Source organism: Calypte anna, chromosome 3 (assembly GCF_003957555.1).
Source record: "Calypte anna isolate BGI_N300 chromosome 3, bCalAnn1_v1.p, whole genome shotgun sequence".
Lineage (NCBI taxonomy): Eukaryota > Metazoa > Chordata > Aves > Apodiformes > Trochilidae > Calypte > Calypte anna.
Genome location: NC_044246.1, coordinates 78,747,369 through 78,766,724, shown reverse-complemented (window position 1 = coordinate 78,766,724; position 19,356 = coordinate 78,747,369). Strand labels below are relative to the sequence as shown.

Here is a 19,356-nt window from a genome sequence, read left to right as displayed (position 1 = left end):
GACTTAGATTTAAATAATTTTCAGGTTTCATGGCATAAGTCAATTGCTAACCATTTATGTTAAAACTTTTAGGCTATTTTCTAGTAGTGTTTTGATTATATGCTCCATTTTTTAAATGTCCCATGCTCGCTTGTCTCAAGTAATAGTTGAAACTGCAGAATCTGATGCAATTTAGCAATCCTTATGGTCTGAATATAGAAAGCAAGCAAACCTGTAATGAAAAATGGTATTTTCCAAAATTTACATATTGCTTACTGGTACAAGTGATGATTGAAAGAATATTCATTTGCAGTCTAGATATTAATCTTGAGAAGAAGTTGTTCCTGGTCACTGACTTTTTTTTTCTCCTGTTTGTGCAGAAGCAAAGTTTAAATATTAAAAAAGTATGTATATACAAATACTATAGGTTTTTAAAACACGGTGATTGTCATTTTACTACTAAAGGATATTTGCCTCGCGGAGCAGCTTTACGAAGTCTTACTTGAGTTTGGATGCATGGGCAGATCATTTAAAGTTATGTCTATCACAGACAAAGTAGGGTTGCACTCCAGAGTAAATTTCACATGCAGCTGCTTCTAACAGAAAGAAGTTGAAATTCAGCCCAGTGTAGAAGAAGTTATACTTACTGTAGCCTTTAGCTGGTAGAAATCAGGAGAATACTTAAATAGATTTGATCAAACACTTATCCTTACTAAGTCTCTTTGTTAAATCAGCATCGACTCATGTTAGGATTGCAAAGCCTAAATATATTCAGTTCAGTGTGGCACAGGTAATAGTTCATAAAAGGTCTGGCTTTTCAGGAGTCATTGTTGGATGGGATGTAAAAGCCAAAGCTCCAGAAGAATGGCTAAAATGCAAATATCCTCCAGCAAACCAGGTTTGACTGTATTAAAGTCCCTTTTTTATTAATACATACACAGAATAACTCAGGTTAAAAATAGCATCAGAAGCAGTCCCATGTAAGCCCTGTTTCTGTTTTCTTGTCCCAGTAGAGCTTTGCTTTTGAACCACTGATAGGTTAAACTTCACTGCCAGGGTTTTGCTGGCTTGAATGAAAATGACACCTTTTTAATACACAGTGTTGCATTTGAAGTAGCAGTATTGACCTGTAGTGTTTGAACATATTTTTTGGGGTGTGTTGCCAAAGTGGAAAGCCTGTTAAATCTTTTATCTGATTTTCCAGTGTAGGTATGATAGGTAACATCTTCATTGCACTGGAGAAATGGAGGTAAGCATTTGTTTAATCAGTTTTTAATTATTTAATCAGTTTAAAAAAATGTAATCAGTTTATTTAGTCAGTGTTTAATCAGTTTCAGTTAGCTAGCAATGCTTTCGGGGATCTGGATGCTTGGAATGTAAATCTATATAACAGTGTATTTTTGTTAGAATTCTTGAAGCTTTTGGAATTCTCTAGCCTAAGTCTTTGTTGTATTTGAAAATCAGAGGCTAAATCTTTGTTGGCAGTGTTAGTCTGATAATAATGTGTGCAGCATGCCCTGTGGGTTGGCAGCTGGACATGCTGCTTAAGTGGCAGGAGGGCACTAATCATTAAGGCAAAGAGGACTGAAGAGGAGAAAAAATGAGAAGCCTCTGTCAGAGAATACACATTCAGCTGGGAGCAGACAATCAGTCCTGGTTTTGTGCATTTTGTTTCTTCCCTGCTGTAATCTGATCCACCTGCCACCAATTTTTTGGCCTCTAAAAACACCTGCATCCTTGGTTTCTTTTTTGCTCTCCTTTTCTCTCAGTATTCTTGTTACCTTTTCCCCCTCCTTTCTCCCCCGCCGCCCAAATTTCCCATCAAGCATTCTGATTCTTTTTATACACCTTACATTGTTCTGGTCTGTGACCTTGTGTTCATCTTTATTGTTTTAATTGCAGTAGTGATGACAAGTGTTTTAAGTGTGTGTCTTGTTTTGATTTGTTTAGCTTTTTGGTCTGCTTTTGTTTGTGGTTTGTTTTTTTGTTTGTTTGGTTTAACTTGCCTTTGCCCATCACATTGCAGGTATCAGCTGTGCAAAATGCCTCCTGACCTTTACAAGGTAACTGGTAAGCTTGGTCCTTGCAAATCCCCTCTTAGCATGAGCCAGGCTTTCAGCCCAACTTTTCCTTGCCTTTCTTTGACTTTCACTCCTTAGTGAATTGCTGAGCAGAGGCCACTGCCTGTCACATCGATCGATAGTAACTGCTTCATAAACTCCAGTTCTCTGTCTGCATTCATCCATCACTTTTTTGTGTTTAACATTCTGGGTTACTTTGGGCAGGAATGTTTAAGGACAATAGTGAACATGGTGGGACACCGGCCCGTGGTTTGTTTTCATAGGCACTATAAAATAAGAGTAAGCCACATTTTTTTCTTTCCTTGTTGGAAGATTTTTATATATACACAGAAGTTGCCTTATCTCAGTCCAGGATCAGGACCAAGGTTGTCAGAGGAAATATTGTAGAGGTTTTGTGTTCTGAATTTGCCTGTTTCTCTCTGGGATTCTCTGTTGCCACTTGTGAAGGAAGAAGGGTGAATAACAAATTGGTATGAAACCTATTCACAAAAATCATGTTTCTTGCAAGATCTATGAAGTAAAAGGCTAATTAAAATCTTGACTCTTAAAAAGTGTTTCAGATATGCCAAGAACTTAGTGTATTGACATTTCAATTGCTTTATATTTATTTTTCCAAACTGATGTTGGTAACATCAAAAAGATGAACTTGCCATATATATATGTTGAGTGGGTTAAGGTTCTGTCAGCCTAATGAGAGTTAACTGATTATATAATGTAATCTTCAGCCATCATCTCCCCTTGAGGCCATTTATTTTCCTTCTATTTTTTTTACAGGATCTAAAAGATATTCCTCACTATCGAATTCTAATTAACAACACAAATGGATTTGGCAGATCTACAGCTTACATTCTTGAGAAAGATAATTATTATGGGATTAGAGGTAGTATTTTTTTTTTATTCAGTTGCAACTTCTTTGTTATCCTGTATATTAAAACTTGGTTGACCTTTGGCTTAATAGTTACTATCTATTTTGCAAAGTTAGAGAAAACTAATAGAGAAAGCAGATAAACAAATTACTGGTATACTTCCAAATACCTGTTTTTGAAGAGTGATAAATGACCAAACCCAGGTACTGCCTACTTCACAGATTCCAACTGCCTTGTTTTGTAAACATTTTAGCCATTTGACTGGCAGGCTGTTGCAGACATGGACTTTTGTTTTAGGATTTCACTGACCTATCAAAATTGGACAAGTCATTTCATCTCTTTCTGCTGATCTAGCAAAGTGTACTGTTTTCTTAATTCCAGTATGAAAAATCTGTATTTCAAACAGCTAATGCTCAGCTGCTGCCTAAACTAAATAATGTCTCTGGGACATTGTAATGCAAAAACTCTCTGGGAGCCAACATTTGTTTTGTTTTTTTTTGTTATTATGGTCATAGTAGCTTTTGATTTCTAGCTTATGCAGGTGCACCTGATTCTTAAGAGCCTGATCCAGAAAATGGCCTTCAGGTGTGCATGCCACGCACAAACCAACTTTTTGCAAGGAATCCAGTGCTATTGTGAATGCCGTCTTTTAAACTGTGGATAGTGGAAGTATCTGTATTTAAAATAACAGCAAGTACCTGAACCGTTCATATAGCAGGAGGTACTTGGTCTGGTCAAACAGAAGAGATCCTGAAAGGAATTGTGCAAGTTAGGCTGACATTTCTCCATGCTCTGTCTTGAAACTTGTGCCACTGCACATGATGGACTCCCCTCCCTCAACAGAGCCACAGGGTATGACACTGTTAGCTCTTTTATTTGGGAGAAGCCTTAGATCAAGTCCTTGTTTCTGTTTTAGCCCCTGACAGTCATATAAAACTATGTGCTGCTAACAGGTTGTGCTAACATCCTGAACAGAAACTGTGGTGTCTCACAAGTGTCATAAGTATTAAAACTGGGTTCTGACCACTCTCATATGTGTCTAAAAATGCACCTTGTGTTATGATCAGCCAGCTGGCTACCTTCAGTTATTATCTTGATAATTCATGAGGGGAAACAGACACCTCATCTTAATATTTACCTTGTGTAAACTAACATTTAAGATACCAGCTTGCTTTATTCACCTGCATGGCCTAATGCTCCCCACAGATTATTAAGAGGAACTGATGATAGCAAGCTCATAAAATCAGATAATTAGAAGTTGTCTAGTTGAGATTAATTATAAGAGGTGACTCATGCCTATGCCTCAAGTTCAAAAGAAGATCTGTGGACTGATTGCCTGCACTCAGCCTTTCCTACAGTCTAACAGGCAGAGCAACTTCCTGAAGGGTTGAGACTGTTGAGAAAATGCTTAAACTTGTCCTAACCCTTTCCCAGTTAGTTTCCAAGACAGTTCTAACTCACAGTGCCCTTCTGCATCTTGAACAGGCACGAAACTTAGATTGCCCTCTGTGGATTTGCATCTTCAAGCTGTGATACCTGAAGCAATCAACTTGCTGTGTCTTCACCATTTCCTTGGCTGCTTCTCTACTCTTTCTGCTGCCTAACTGAATTAGAGAACTGATCCAGATGGAAGAAAAAAACCACAACCAAACAACAACATAGAGCTCTACCAGCAACACGTAAGTGAAAACCACTTAAGTAAGAAACTGTGATGGCTTTAAACAAAATGAATGCCAGTGTAGATCTAGCATATATGTTCAATGTTTGTAAAGTACTTTGACAGTTTGAGGAAGCAATAAATACAAAGTGATACTTAAAAGAATCACTAGTTACTGCAGTTAACTTTTTGAAAACTACTGATTAGTTTTTAAATACAATATGTAGATAGTTTTAGTGGGATGTTTCTGTGTACCTTGACCTAATTTATGTCAGAACAGTGGCTAAGTCTGTGCTTATTCAAATGGAAAGATTATTTTCCCAGGTACATGACCCTGACATAAAAGCCTGCTTCAGTGGATATAATGACTCAAAATACATTATACAGACATGGTTGAAAAAAAAAACAACCTCATGACTGAAGTACCAAAGTGTTTGTACATGTACATCCAGACAACAGAGTTCCTTTTTAACTTGAGCAAATAGCAACCAGGGTACAACTCATGTATACTTGTTCCTATGACAAAATAAAACATACCTAAGCATGTTTTACATTGAACAATCCATTCAGTTAAAGTGAATACACTGCATGTTCAGTTTACCATGATTTGGGAATTTCTTTCCAGATTTGGGAGGAAAGATTTTAATATAGTCCAGTTTCAGCTAGGAGTATAAAGCTTTTATATGTAAAGTATCTTGCCCTTTTACAGGAGAGAGAGAGAGAGAGAGAGAGAGAGAAAACAGTTAAGAAATGTTCTTTCAGAATTAATCATAACCTCATCTCTAGGAGATAGAGCTAAACAAAGGCCCAGAGAAACTAGATACTTCTGGGGAGGGCTGCAGTAAGTAAATCCTGCAATACTTTAACTAGTCTCTCTACAGAAGCATGCATAATGCTGCTTTCAAACAATATATGCAAAGGAAGAGTTAGTTAATCTACTTTTTTGCACCTGGAGAGGTATGTTAAGAAACCTTCTGCTTTGGCTCGCTCCACAAGCCTCATTTTTAATATCCTCTCTTAGTCTATTTGCTGTCATAAGAATAAAGCAGAAAACAGCAAAAAACTCATGAAAGTGTAAAAATTTTATTAAGAAAATGTGTAGGATTTGAAAGTTTCTAGAGCAACTTGTTTCTTCTCTTTTCTTTTCCCTTTATCTCAAACACAGCAAACACTCTACATGAAGCATAAGCAGTAGCATTCTGGATTCTTTCTTGCAGAGTCAGTGAATCTGGGGAGTTGGATACAGGTCTGTCTATGTGGCCGCCCCATTCTTTTGTTTCTTCTTCTCGTATTAATAAAGGTTTTCCCAATGTCTGGCCAAACAGTCGACAGACTTCCTGAGCTTTCTGACGGGTGTTTCCAACAGCTGCAACGCACACCTGGCGGCTGAGAGGTAGAAAAAGCAGCACAATAACAAGCAGAGCACAAGAATTCCTGGTAAGCATTTCTTTTTTTAATGCCTCATTTACTGTAACTGCATAGGTGTAAGGGATATCACCCTCCCCAGCTTTTGGGTGATGGTTTAGGAGTTAGAGGGAGGAGTGTGTGGAGAAAATGTGAGTATCCTCCTGAGCTCATGATTGAGCATTTCTAACACTTAGATAGAATCATAGAATCATAGAATTGGCTGGGTTGGAAGGGACCTCAGAGATCGTCAAGTCCAACCCTTGATCCACTCCCGCTGCAGTTACCAGACCATGGCACTGAGTGCCACATCCAGTCTCTTTTTAAATATCTCCAGGGATGGAGAATCCACTACTTCCCTGGGCAGCCCATTCCAATGCTTGATCCCCCTCTTGGTAAAGAAATTCTTTCTAATATCCAACCTAAACCTCCCCTGGCACAACTTGAGACCCTGCCCTCTTGTCTTGCTGAGAGTTGCCTGGGAAAAGAGACCAACCCCCCCCCCAGCTACCCCCCTCCTTTCAGGGAGTTGTAGAGTGATGAGGTCTCCTCCGAGCCTCCTCTTCTCCAGGCTGAACAGCCCCAGCTCCCTCAACCTCTCCTCATAGGATCTGTGCTCAAGTCTCTTCACTAGCCTGGCATCATCCATGGTGATGGTGGTGGTGCACAGCAAAATTTAACACTTGCCCCAGGTCTTTAGGTGGCAACTGTAAGACTTACTAGCAGCTATTTAACCTCACTAGTCTGATTTCCAGACTCCTGTGTAGATAACTTTGAGATACACTTCTGACGTCTCCAGAACTAAGCAGCAGCTAGCTGAGCATTCTTCTTGGACCACGCATGAGTTTGTTCTTCAAAGAAGGCAAAACACAGATGAAAATTAAACTTCCCTCTGCCTCCCCAGTGTCATGTACGTGGTTCTTTACAGATCATGTCAGTAGCTATGAGTAAGGGAAATTGGCAAGGGTACTCAGAGTTATCAACATCTGGTAACACAATTGTACCTTCATGAATATAAACAGATTAAAGCTACACTTGCTGATGTAATCAAATTCTGTTGACCTAATATTCACAGTAGATTACACTTCTGATAGAAATTAGTGGGAAAATGTTTTTTATTAATGCTGCTCTTGCACAGGGATACTGTAGAAAGAACAAACTGTATCTTCTAGGCTGAATGACATTAATTTATAAGCTGTACTTAAAAAAAATACTGAAGTCTTTGAACATAAATTTTAATAGGTATGAAGGAAACTTTTTGCTCCCATTACAAACAGTATAAATTATGTATTAATATCAACTGTTATCTGAAGCTTTAAAATTTTTTGCACAATAGAGAACTTACCGAAGGGTGTCTATGGCTCCTGGTGTATGGTAGAAATGAGGTGGACTGATGGTAATAGAGGTTCCCAACTTTTCAATGAGTAGATTGCAAACATTCTGCATTTTTCCAAAATCGCTGAATATAATACAGACCTGGGAGTGAACACAGATATCACATAAGTAATTTTTTTTTCATTTCCTCCCTATTATTCAACAATTGCATTTAAATCAGTATAACACCAGATATGTACAAACTAACTAAACATACTAGTCCTGTATATGACTCCAACATTTATTTACTTTGAACACTTTTATATGGCCCTAGAGACTATCATTAGGTTTGCAACAGAAAGAAGTTAATAAAATGGTTTAAAATTGAGGCTTAGGAAATGCTTTTTTGTGAGGAAGTACAGTATTCTTGCTATGTAGACAATCTTAAGATACTAACTAGATATATCCTGGTTCTTCCCTTTTTTAGATTGCTAGATGTTAATTATCCAGAAGCCCAAGGAAAATTATGTGGAAAACATTGTGCAGGAAGGAAAATTATGTTTAAATTCCAATAATTAGGTGGGAAACTAAACTCTCTAAACTATGAGATTAAACTAAGCCCAGACCAGCTTGCAGTGGGCTCAAAACTCTGTGCTGGCTGAGCTCTCGCTCCAGTGCTTACAGAGAACCAGGCACTTCAGGCTTGGATTAAATACAATTTGAACACCTATCTCCCTGTGGCTTTGGCAATGAGAACCATTAAATACAGATGCATCAGGAATTCAGGTGCTTCCCCAAGTGCTACAAAGCAGGCACCACCATCAGCCTTTGATCCAGAGACCTACAGCCTTCCTCAAGGGGATGTATCAGCCAGGTGATGACTTTGCTTTTCCTGTGGCACAGAACAGTTGCCAGTAGTGAAGGAATGATGCTGAGCTGCTGCAGCATTCAGGAATCAGAAAGCCTGGGTCCCAGACTCTATTTTTTTAAAAGAACTAAACTCTCCACTTCCCAGCACAGCCCGCTCACCACCACCACCTCTCTTATCCCTGACTTCCTTCTTCGTAGCTTCAACAGGAGGGGAAGAAAAACCAGAAAATTCTACTGCCAACCATGCAAGATCTGTCCCAGTGAAGGTGTAAGGTACAGAAATCCAAGCTATGGTTTCCTGTGTGTCCCTCATAGATTCACCTCATGGAAAACAAGATGATTCAAGGAAACTGAAGAGAAGAGGGGACTACTTCATATACAGGGTAAGGTTAAAAATGAGCAGAGTTGTCATGATTGGAAAAGACCTCTAAGATCACTGTGTAAAACTAACATCCCCCCCCCCCCCCCAGAAAAAAAAACCAAAAAAACCCCAAAATCATATCTGTATCACCATGCCCACTAGAGCATGTTCTTAAGTGCCTCACCTACACATTTTTTAAATGCTTCTGGAGATGGTGATTCCACCATCTCCTTGGGAAGTCTGTTCCAATGCCTGACTACTTTCTTTGTAAATAAATTCCTCCTGATAGCTAGTCTAAACCTCCCTGGTGCAACTTCAGGCCACCTCCTCTAGTCCTATCCTTATTTCCCTGAGAGAAGAGGCACCCACCTCCCTACAGCCTCCTTTCAGGTAGTTGTAGAGAGCAATAAGGTCTCCTCTCAGCCTCTTCTCCAAAACTAAACATTCCCAGTTCCTTCAGCCTCTTTATTATAATAATAATCCCAATGTAGTTGAAGTACACATCTTTTTACCCTTGGCAGCCTCTCAGTGCAGTACATGCAGCTCATCCTGTCTTGAATCCTTGCACTGGCTCAGCAGCTCTTCACACAACTGAGCCAAAGCTGGGCTTAGGGCTGTAAAAACTGAGCAAGATGGAGTGGCAGGGCAATTCCACCTCCTGCAAGGACAAAAGGTTGTACAAAACTGAACCAACTCTGCCCCTTCATCTCAGCTGTGCACTCTTTATCTGTAACTCGGGTGTTGGAACAGTTCCAGGAAGACACAGTACCAGTTCAGAGACTGAAGATGACACTACATAGAGATTTTTTTTCTTTAGTGGGAGTTCTTACAGCATGTAAAAAGCGTACAGCCTTTTTTTTGCCAGAAAACTGTCAGAGTGGTATTTTGTGAAATGTTGAAAGTCTCACTGTGAGGACTGTCACAGTGAGTTCCAGGTTGCTATTAATTCTAAACAAAAGAACTTTGGGTCTTAAGCAAGAGAGAAGCTGCTCAAACCGGGGCAGTTTTGAGCACTCAGGAACTTTAGTGTTAAAAAAACCCAACACGTAAGCAGGTACCCTTGGGCAGAAAACAACTGTGAATTTTGTTGCTTTTTTACCCCCTAAAAATCAAAGTTTTAATTTAGAGCTAGATCAAATAAATTCCACTTACATTTACAGAGGATATACGAACATTAAAATGCAAAGCAATTTTTCAATACAATCAATTATGATGAAGATTAAAAAGTGAAAAAAAAATACAAAGGTATGCAAAACCATTATGTACACTACAAGGTTGTGAGTAAAGCTGTAAAGGGCAAGAAGTTATGGTTTATAAGGAGGCAAGTATATTAAGAAATGTACAGACCCAACATAATCTTCATCCCATGAGATCCTCCTGCAACAAATGAACTATTATGATTAAGATATTATAGAGCTTGTGATCTCCTGCACAACTTCATTCTTCTGCATATTTGCCTTTGTTATAGTATGAATTAAAATGGATCTCCTTACAGTTGAAAGCATAACTTGAATCCTTAATTATACCATAAAATATCTATTTGGGAATTCCTTCAGTCTTCTAAAACCTCTTACAGTAGACAAATGGAAAAAGAGTTTATAGAATGAAATAATGCATTACTTCCATGATTCTATGCTTAACACAAATATAATGGCAAACTCTTCAGTAAAGAAGAGAGTGGAAGTTAATGTTAAATTCATTTATATTGCTAAAGTATTCTGGTCAAGGGCACTTCCTTGTTTTATGAAGCTGCACTAATGAAACCAGTACATATATAAAGGGGGACAAAAGGAGAAACTGATGTCTCCACAAAGAGTGACCATGCTCCCACTTCAAGTGTGCAGGGCAGCCAAAACAGAAGTACCGTGGTGAGATGTTTCAAGTTCTGGCACCCAGGTCCTAGGCAACCATATAACTTTTGAACAGCAGCTACAGCTGGCCCAAGCTGCCCACAAATGAATGCTAACTCCATGTATAATCTTTGTTGTATAATAAGTAATAGCAGAAAGGAGATGACTGGTTAAGTTACCATGTAAGACTGAAGTTGCTGTAGCCTAAAATATAGCTCAATATAATTTTATTAATTTTTACATACAGCTCATCTAAAAAACATGGTGATTTAAGTTTTTATGACAGTGTCTGCATTGTGAAGTTGAAGTAATTCAGAACATGACAATGATGCATACGTTTAAGACTAATTTTAAACTCCAAATTTTGTTCTGCAAACTCTCAATTATTTCTGTATTTATTGCTGTTATTTAGATGAGAATATGCCTTAAAGCAAGCAAACTAAAGAGGCTAAAACCTGTTTCAGAGGATTGTAAATGACAGCTCTATAAAGCACCTATCATTTTATTGCAGGCTTCCAGGTTTACTTCATAAGAATCAGTAAATTTGCTGGGTAGTGATTAAAGTTTGATGCTCTGAAAAGATCCACTGAGTGAAAACACATAATTTTCCTCAGTGTGTGTTTTCAATTTATTTCTTACTGCAGCATGAACATGCAAAAATATCCCTCGAGCTGCTTCTGAAGTAAATGGCACTGTTCCCATAATATTTAGCTTTCACACAGCACTTGGTACCTACAGAATTCCAAGTCAATTACCTAGGAAACAATTAGCTTTGCTTTACTTGCTGCAAGCTGATGGCAGAGTTGTGCAGAACAGACCCAAGTCCAGGTGCTCTTTAGCTGTGGCTCAAATGGATCTAGATTAGGGCTGCCATGCCACTGCTGTCCCTCATCCACTCTTATCTCTGTGCCTCGTGTTGCCTCCAGTTCAGGGAGCTAAAATAATGTAAAAAATAAAAGCTAATCTGGAAAAAGGAAGTTATTAACTGGAGCAGCTTTCTGAACTGACCTATCACCTGATCACCTAAGTACAACTTCTTGCAAGAAGGAGAGGGCACCAAGGTGAAGGACACAGCAGAACAGTGGCTCTGCTTATGCTGCCACAGAACAACTGTAAAGCCCCACAACCTAATAATGCCCTCTGTAGTATTTAAAAAGCACACACTAATCTGAGAAGAAAATACTTATTTCTGTATTACAGTAGCAGAAAACAGGTTCTGCACGCAACAGAGAAGACTGCAGCTGAACTCTGCTTTAAAGTGCAGTCCTTTGATGGTGTCTTTGGACTATGCTGTCTTTGCTGAGGAGAAAATCTGCTCCTTGGTATGAGAAAAGAGAATCTGGAAATTTTAACTGGGCTTTGCTACGTTTATCAATCTACTATTTTTTATTTTTTTTTTTGGTTAGGTTGGATACATACCTCTGCTTCCATTTGATAAGTATTTTCTACTCTACTAAAATCCTCTGTTATAGTCATATTTTCTTCCTAAAACAAAATACAAAAATAAAAGAGACAGAAATTAAGCATTTGTTGGCAATGCATATACAATGTGTTGTGTCCTATACAAGTTGAATTATTTTGGCTTTGACTTAGCAACAGAAATTTGGAATTTTCCATGCAAATTTCTTAAGTTAAAAACTAACTGGATGTTAAGACTTCTTGACATTATTTAGAGTAAATTATACAGTAGCTCTATAAAGTAATTTTGCTGCTATTCGCTTGAAGAGAACAATTAAGTCTTATAAGTGACTGCTAGCTAGAAGCTGTGTAAATCAGTGTGTGACTGTAAATTCACCTGGTTCAAAAAACGAGAGGCTTCAATTGTTTTCTGAAAAATAATATGTGAGAAGTGACTTTAGGGCCTCTATTTTAAGTTATTTTAACAGCAGCTCCTTTTAGCAAGGTGATCTGAACAATGACTGAGCACTGATTATTCTGGCAGAATGGCAACCCTTAAAAGAGGCTATGCCCCCACTGACACTTTTACATTAACAGCAGCTATGTTATTCCACATAGTGGCTGCACAGAGCACTAGTAAATACTACAACATACTGAACTAAGTAAGATACAGAATAAGTCCAATTACACCTGAATATTTGACCAGCTTGCTAGTGGTCTAACAATACCATTTCTTTCACCCACTCTTCTTTTCAGTAAAGTCTGGATAAACAATTTTTTCTAAAATTACTGCAACACAACAAAAAGCTCAGTTTGCAATTCAGTTGTAAATATAACTTTGCATTTAATACCCAGGAGCTGTAAGAAAGCAGATAATAAGGCTTCCAATTACTGAAAAAGTTTCACTTATTAAATTTATTTGCATAGGAAAACAATATTTGCTTTCAGTGTTGCCACTTTCCAAAAGATGCTTTTTGTCAGGCTATTTCCTACAGAGGCTCACGTCTTTAAGTTTCTCAGATACCACGCATGCATAAGTTTATATAAATGATATTAATCACGAGAAGCATTCTCCTTTTAAAATATCATATGGAAATAAGATCCATAATCACCGTTGCACAGAAGCCTCCAAGAAACAAATTTTGAAATGTCAGTTTTATGATTGACTTGCAGTGCTCAAATACAAGCCAAAATGTCTTATTTTTACATAATCTCTTCTAGTGAGGGCAAGGACCAGGGCCAGCTAGTCACTAAAATCTGTATTTCCCTTTTTGTGGTCACAGGTTCAAGGGTATTTTGGCAGTGTGGCTGGCTGTGTTTTGCTAAAGAGTGATTAAGGCAGTCCAATAACTCATTTAATTTACCAAATAGAACAAATCTTCCAATTTATGATAGAATCCAACTACAACTGACATGAAAGATCTTTTCTGGAGCTTTAGCTCTTACATATCTTTTAGAAATCACTACACAGAAAAGCTTTCTTCTACAACTCATATTAAACAGAGATAACTGTGCTTTAATAAAAATTAAGAGTAAATATTTTAAAAGCGTGTTTGTTTTCCCTTGTCCCCTCTTCTTAATATCTTTTTTTTTTTTTAAAGTTCTCCATCCTGCTGAATGTCTTCTCGTTTGGTTTTGCCCTCCGTGAGGTCCCTGTGTCCTTAAGGACAGTGCCATCCTGTGGCTCAAGGCACTATTGCAAGATCAATGCAATTGGGAGTAATTTTGTGCCACCTACTACAAAATTTCCCTGACAGTTAATTTTTATCCCACCAGATTTGACAATAGCTGTCAGTGTTGTTGAAGAGAAATAGATGAAATAATTGCTGAAGTCATAACAAGGTGGCCTCCTGTGATAAATCTGCTGTTAGCTACTTTGTTCCAGTTCATGACTGTGTTCAGATATACTGAAAAGACAGGTAGGTGACAAGAGGATTTTTACCTTGGAATTAAGGCTTCAACTATATAAAAAGCAAAATGCCTTTCACAGTATTGCTTATGGCTTTTGTGCATATTTTGGCTGAGGAAATATCCATTTGACTGCAATAGCCATAGGAAAAATAGTTTTCACTGTGGCTTAGGAAAAGCTACGCTTCTGGTGTGTGATTTTGGCTTCTGGAGTAACCTTCTCCATTTCCAAATCTGTGGGCTAAGAATTGCAGTAGGAAAATTAAATGAATATAACATAATTGTTATGTGATAACTCAATTACCCCAGAAGCCATGGAACCATTCCCAACAGAATCACACTTGCATTTTGCTGATATAGCCAATTTTCTGAGCCAGCAGTGACATAAACCACCACTGCTGCAGGAACTCTAGAAACAAAAACAAAGAAGACAGTCAATGTCCCACTGAGTACATAATATCAAGTCTATGAGTTTGTTTTGCCTTAGATTTTCCTTCTTTTCAACAGAACAAAACCTTACAAAGCTCTTCCTCCTACCTATCTGCCACTTCTGAAGAATATATTCTTCACAGGACCATCGTGTCCACCCTCACACCACCACTGCTGTTTACAGGAATGACTGCTCCTTTCCCCAGATGGGAACAGGGAAAAAACAGGTAAATTGGCAAAAGCACATAGTAATACAGCATGAGAAAAGCCTGCAGATAGAGTCATGTGCTCTGCTCCTGGCTACTGAGTTAAAAAAACTGTAGAGACCTTTTTATGAAATACAAGCCTAGGCTTGGTAAGGGAAAGTGTTTGTAGTCTGGAAATAGATGCTGATGCACTGCTGTGGTAAGCTATGCTGACATGCACAGATATGAATTGAAATGTCTGGAGACACCTAGAAACATCTCTTAAAATTTACTTATACATACAGCTGTATCTGGTGTAACTTTACATTATAAAAAAGAAAGATTTAAACAGGCAAAATAGTTGGCTTCTTCCACCTGAACATAGCACTTTTTTTTCTTAGTAATAAAGAAATGGCTCATGAAAGTCTTGATGTATGCTGGTATCTCTTAACAGTCCATCCATCACAGCATCACTGGACAGGTAGGGATGATAAGTACCTACAGTCAGTGCATACCCCAGCTAGGCTTCTGGTACCCAAGCTCCAGCTTCTCATCCCTCCATCTGTCTGTTCTGTTTGGCATCAGATGGACAGAATAACAACCTAAATATCTATGGTGAAGAAGTTTCTGCTGCTTAGAGTACATTCAAGAAATAACATATGTATATGTAATGGTTGTTTTAAGAAAGGTAAAAAGCAGATTAGTACTCAGCAAATCTAAGGATACTTCGGGGTATTTCTTAAAATAAGTGGTAGTGTTAAAAAGGTGATGCTTATGCATGTTTCTACCTTTCTTATTAAAGTATATTCAAGGAAACTGGAAAATCTTGTAACTGAGCAAGCCTTTGAAATCTTTCTTTAATCTCTTTTTCTCTTTATAGAGGTGCGTCCAGGACTATGAGTTCTAAATAACAGGTTTGAAATATGGACATATATCTAGGAATACACCCCAGTCCAGACAAACTCTAAGCCAGAGTCCACCAGACACAGTTTGGGAGCTGATGGGTTTGTTAAATAACACTCTTACTGGTACAACACTTATCATCACTGTTATTTTAAACACTAAAGACCAACACAAATTGTTAGACAGTGTTTAAAGAAAACCAGTGTCATTTCCACACCACTCTCCAAATAAATCATAGGTCGTAAATATAAAATTGGATTGCTTCTATAGAAAAAGAAAACAGCATTACTTTTGAGCAGCTGGGCAGAGTAAGAGAGATTGGTTTCCCCATTGATTTTACTTTCCCTGCAGCCTTCAAAGCAGATTCTGTGCTCTGAAGTGCTGCATACACTTACAGCACTCTATAAATAAATGCTACTATGTGCATCTATTTCTGATTAAAATCCTGTGTAAATATATATGGAAATTAGGTGCTGCCTCCAGGCATCTTGACAAGCTGCAAATGCAAGCTGCTGCTACTGCAAAGGTTACGCACTTACGATCTCAGGCTTCCTATGATAGCAACAACACGGGTTAAGGTAATTGCTCTCTGGATTAATTAAAAATACAGCTATAGAATAGCCAGCTGATTTCTAAAGAGACCTTAAATAAGCTCGCAACAACTGGAACCATATGGAGATTGTGAAAAGGTATTAATTTTACAGTACTCTACAATGGTATTAGCTACAAGTGATGTTAGCAATGCAGTTAAGAACAAATTGCCAGCAGTGAGAGTTGTTCATAGAAAAGCTCCAAGGCAAATAAAAGCTCTAGCAGTGGAGTGATTTAAAATTGGATGGAACAAAGCACTAAAAATTATACCACAGGGAGCTACTCTGAAAAAACCCCCGAACTTTATGTTATTTTTCTCAGAGTTCCCTAGAGCTAACGCGTTGCTGCCACCGAGAAACCCACAACTTAAACAGCACTTCACAGTCCCTCAAGTAAGCAGAGAGAACTGACATTTCCATTCTCTGATGCATGGCATCTCTGAAACAGCAAAAGATAACTGTGAAATTATTATAGCCATAATAAGACACAGAATGCTCTCACACTGTAACAACAGTCCACTCTCCACAGAGGTTTACAGGACCACTGCTTACCTGCTCCCATTACATACATTCCTGAATCTGACTACACACACCCAAATGTAACCATTTATTTGTCCAGGTCATATTTCATTTTGCTGTTATTTTCGCTTGCCTAGAGTATCGTGCAGAGCCCCTTTAAAGCATACTCACTTATTTAACATCCTGCCTACTCTTTTTGTGTGCCATCTGCCATGTGTTGAATGCTTCATGCTATCCTAATTCTATCAGACTTGCGTCAAGACTGGAAGTCAGTTATTCAGATTCACTGTAGGGTAAATATCTGCAATTATCTCTTCTAATCTGTCCACATTCCGAAGAGCTATTTAATTGCTGCCAGGATGAAAATACCCCATGATGTGCTAGTTCATCATAGTGGTGGGTACAAAGCTTATCTTTTTCTCTGCTAATGAAAATGAATGCATGATAAGTTGCCTTGTCTTCTCCCATTCCTCTTAAAAGCCACCAGACTTTAAACTCCTATTAACTCACTTAATAGAAAATGAAGGCATTTAACCTGTAATCCCATCAAAAATGCACTGTTTCTGACTGAGCAATAGCATCATGCTGCCCATGACAGGCACACACCTAGCCTTGTGTAGTGAAAAAAAATCGAGGGAGAAGGATCCCTTATCTTGCCCCCAGCAGCCTCCACGTGTCCTTGCCATGTAGCCCCATGGCTGCAATATAACCCTTTTCTAAACCAGGGCCTAAGGAGTCTTTTTACTGTCTTCTTCATTCCTGAACAAATGCTTTATTTAACTACTACAAAAAATGAGGCAGCATTGCTATCGGTTTTAAAAGAAAAATGTAAATTTTTTTTTTTTTTTTTTGGGGGGGGGAGGGAAAGTTGGAGTCAGCACTTAAAATGAATGCAGCCTTTGAGATGTGGGCATATCATTTCACTGTAAGAACATCAACTGTTTAGGCTGAGTAATTTGCTCTTACTCTGCATTTAATACTGAATTCCACAGTAACATCATGCAGTATCATGACAGCCTTCTGCAGTTTTTTTACTACATTGAACAAGATGGTGTTAATGGCAAACTGTCACCTCCCTTTCACCCTGCTCATTTGTGAACACACTAAAAAGGCACAAACTTCCCCGGGGGAAATTCAGTAGTAAGTAATTTTCAAAAGCAACCACTTACTCCATCGAAGATCAGCTTTCTAAGAGTTCTGCTTTTGGAACACTGGATGAAACTTTTATAAAATCCAAAACCATCAGCAGCACGATTGCTAAGACAAATATCTCCCTTATGGAGCATTTATAGAATGGACAAAACTTTAAGAGCAAGACTGTGCTTTTCTTGTCATAAACCGACTTCCTAAGGCCAATAAACTTCTGGTAAAGGAACTTTTTGAGTCCACAAGGACCTTCTGTCACTTCAGCTATCTTGACTGCATCTCGTGTTTTTTTCACACCTCTCTATTTAAGCGAAACAACAAAAAGGAGGGAAAAGCTCCGTTGCTGGGCTGTGGTAATCGCACAGTTACACTGACACTGTGTACGGCTTGGGGTTGTTGTGTCGCTGTGCACCCCTCCATCAGTTTCCCCCTACAGCCGAAGCCGGGCGGTTTTCACCTGCAGACCCCGTTGGAGAACCCAAGCCGCGACACCTCCCCCTTTCCTGCCGACTCTGGCAAAGCTGCAACCTCCGAAAGGCAGGCGGCTACCCCAGCAGAGCCGCTGCATTCCCGAGACCGTACCCTCCGGACCTCCTTAACCCCTCTCGCTTTCCCCCGCCCAGGCCGACGCACGCAGCGCCCCACGAACCGGGACCCGGCCCCCTCAGCGGGCGCCTCTCCCCTGAGGGCTGCCCCGGCCCGTCTCCGGCAGGACGGTACCTTGCCCGCAGGCTGCCCAGCTGAGCAGGGCCGGTCCCTGGGGCCGGGAGGTGCCGGATGGGCCCCGCAGCTGCGGAGATCTCTCCCGCCCCGCTTCCTCCCGACCCTTTCGGGGCAACCGCCTCACTCTCAGCCCCCGACAACGCGGAGGACCCCCCCCCCCCCTCCCGGCACGGCGCTCACCGGGACGCCGCGCTGCCGGGCCGTCTGGGCGATGTACTCCAGCCGCCGAGCAACGCTGCTCCGCGCCGCCCCGGCCTCCTCCTTTCGGCTGCCCAGCCGCAGAGACACTCTTGCTCGGTCCGGCCCGGCGCTCAGCTCCGCGCTGCCACTGACGTGCATCTCCCTCCCTGGAGGCGCCGGGGGGACGCCGGTCGGGGTCGGGGTCTGTGTCTGTGCCGGGACGAGCTCGGCGAAGAGGCGGGCGGGGAGAGGCGCGGGCAGCGCCATGGCTGCGGGCCCTCACCGCACCATGGCAACCCACACCGGTGCCCCCGCTGCACACTGGGAGAAGCCCGCGGATCGCCCTCCCTTCCGCTCTCGACCACCATCACCCCGCCGGGATGCGGCTGCTCTGCCGTCCCGATCCGCAGCGAGGCGGAAGCGCTTCTGCTCCCCCCGGCGGGGGTTCGCCATGGCGGGCGCCGAGGCAGGGCCCCTCCGGCCCTTGTGGGCGGCAGGGGCAGGGGAAGTGTAGGTGCACGTTCTCTGAGGAAAAGCCGTCTTGTTTCTGCTTTTTTGGCCTCTTACGGTGTTATGCCAGCATGGTAAGGTCTGGAGCAGCCTGAGTGTGAGGAGGAGGGCTGGGGAAAGGGCTGTAGTCGCTGTTTGTGGAGGGAAAGCTGGGTTTTGCCGTGACCCTGCTGGTGGCTGGGCCTAGGTGGAGCGTCTTAAAAAACATTCTGGTGGCAATGCTGCTGCTTCTGCAGGGAGGGCTCTTGCGGCGTGCATGTGTTGGCTTTGCAAGTCCTTCCAGCTGGCCAAGTCCTGCTAATAGGAAAGGCAGAGGAGTGCAGTTTGGTTCCTCACAGAATGGGTGAGGTGGGAGGATACCTCCTGGGAGGGCATCTGGCCTCTGGCCAAAGCAGTGTCAGCAGGAGCAGGTTGCCTAGGATCATGTCGGACTGGATTTTAAATGCTTCAAAGGATGAAGAGCTCAGAACCTCATTGGGCGGC

General features: G+C 40.6%; 1 protein-coding gene across 2 annotated transcripts; it reads right to left on the bottom strand.

Annotated features, from left to right (window-relative positions):
- Positions 1-5,647: 5,647 nt before the first annotated feature.
- IRAK1BP1 (interleukin 1 receptor associated kinase 1 binding protein 1) lies at positions 5,648-18,848 on the bottom strand. 2 transcript variants are annotated; one of them, XM_030447823.1, is made up of 4 exons: positions 18,364-18,848; positions 11,802-11,867; positions 7,333-7,463; positions 5,648-5,969 (listed from the first exon to the last, which is right to left on the bottom strand). In XM_030447823.1, the coding sequence occupies exons 1-4, from the start codon at positions 18,628-18,630 to the stop codon at positions 5,699-5,701; spliced, it is 735 nt and encodes a 244-aa protein (XP_030303683.1). In that variant the 5' UTR covers positions 18,631-18,848; the 3' UTR covers positions 5,648-5,698. The 2 variants fall into 2 exon arrangements, with proteins under 2 accessions (XP_030303683.1, XP_030303684.1); XM_030447824.1 differs by lacking the exon at positions 11,802-11,867.
- Between the last annotated feature and the right edge of the window lie 508 nt (positions 18,849-19,356).

Bases quoted from the DNA above. Each gene is read 5' to 3' on its own strand.
- IRAK1BP1 (XM_030447823.1), bottom strand. From the start codon at position 18,630: ATGGCGCTGCCCGCGCCTCTCCCCGCCCGCCTCTTCGCCGAGCTCGTC. The intron at 11,868-18,363 runs GTGAGCGCCGTG...ATTTTGTTTTAG, and splicing joins CCCGGCAGCGCGGCGTCCCG to GAAGAAAATATGACTATAAC. The intron at 5,970-7,332 runs GTAAGTTCTCTA...TCTACCTCTCAG, and splicing joins GGAGCCATAGACACCCTTCG to CCGCCAGGTGTGCGTTGCAG.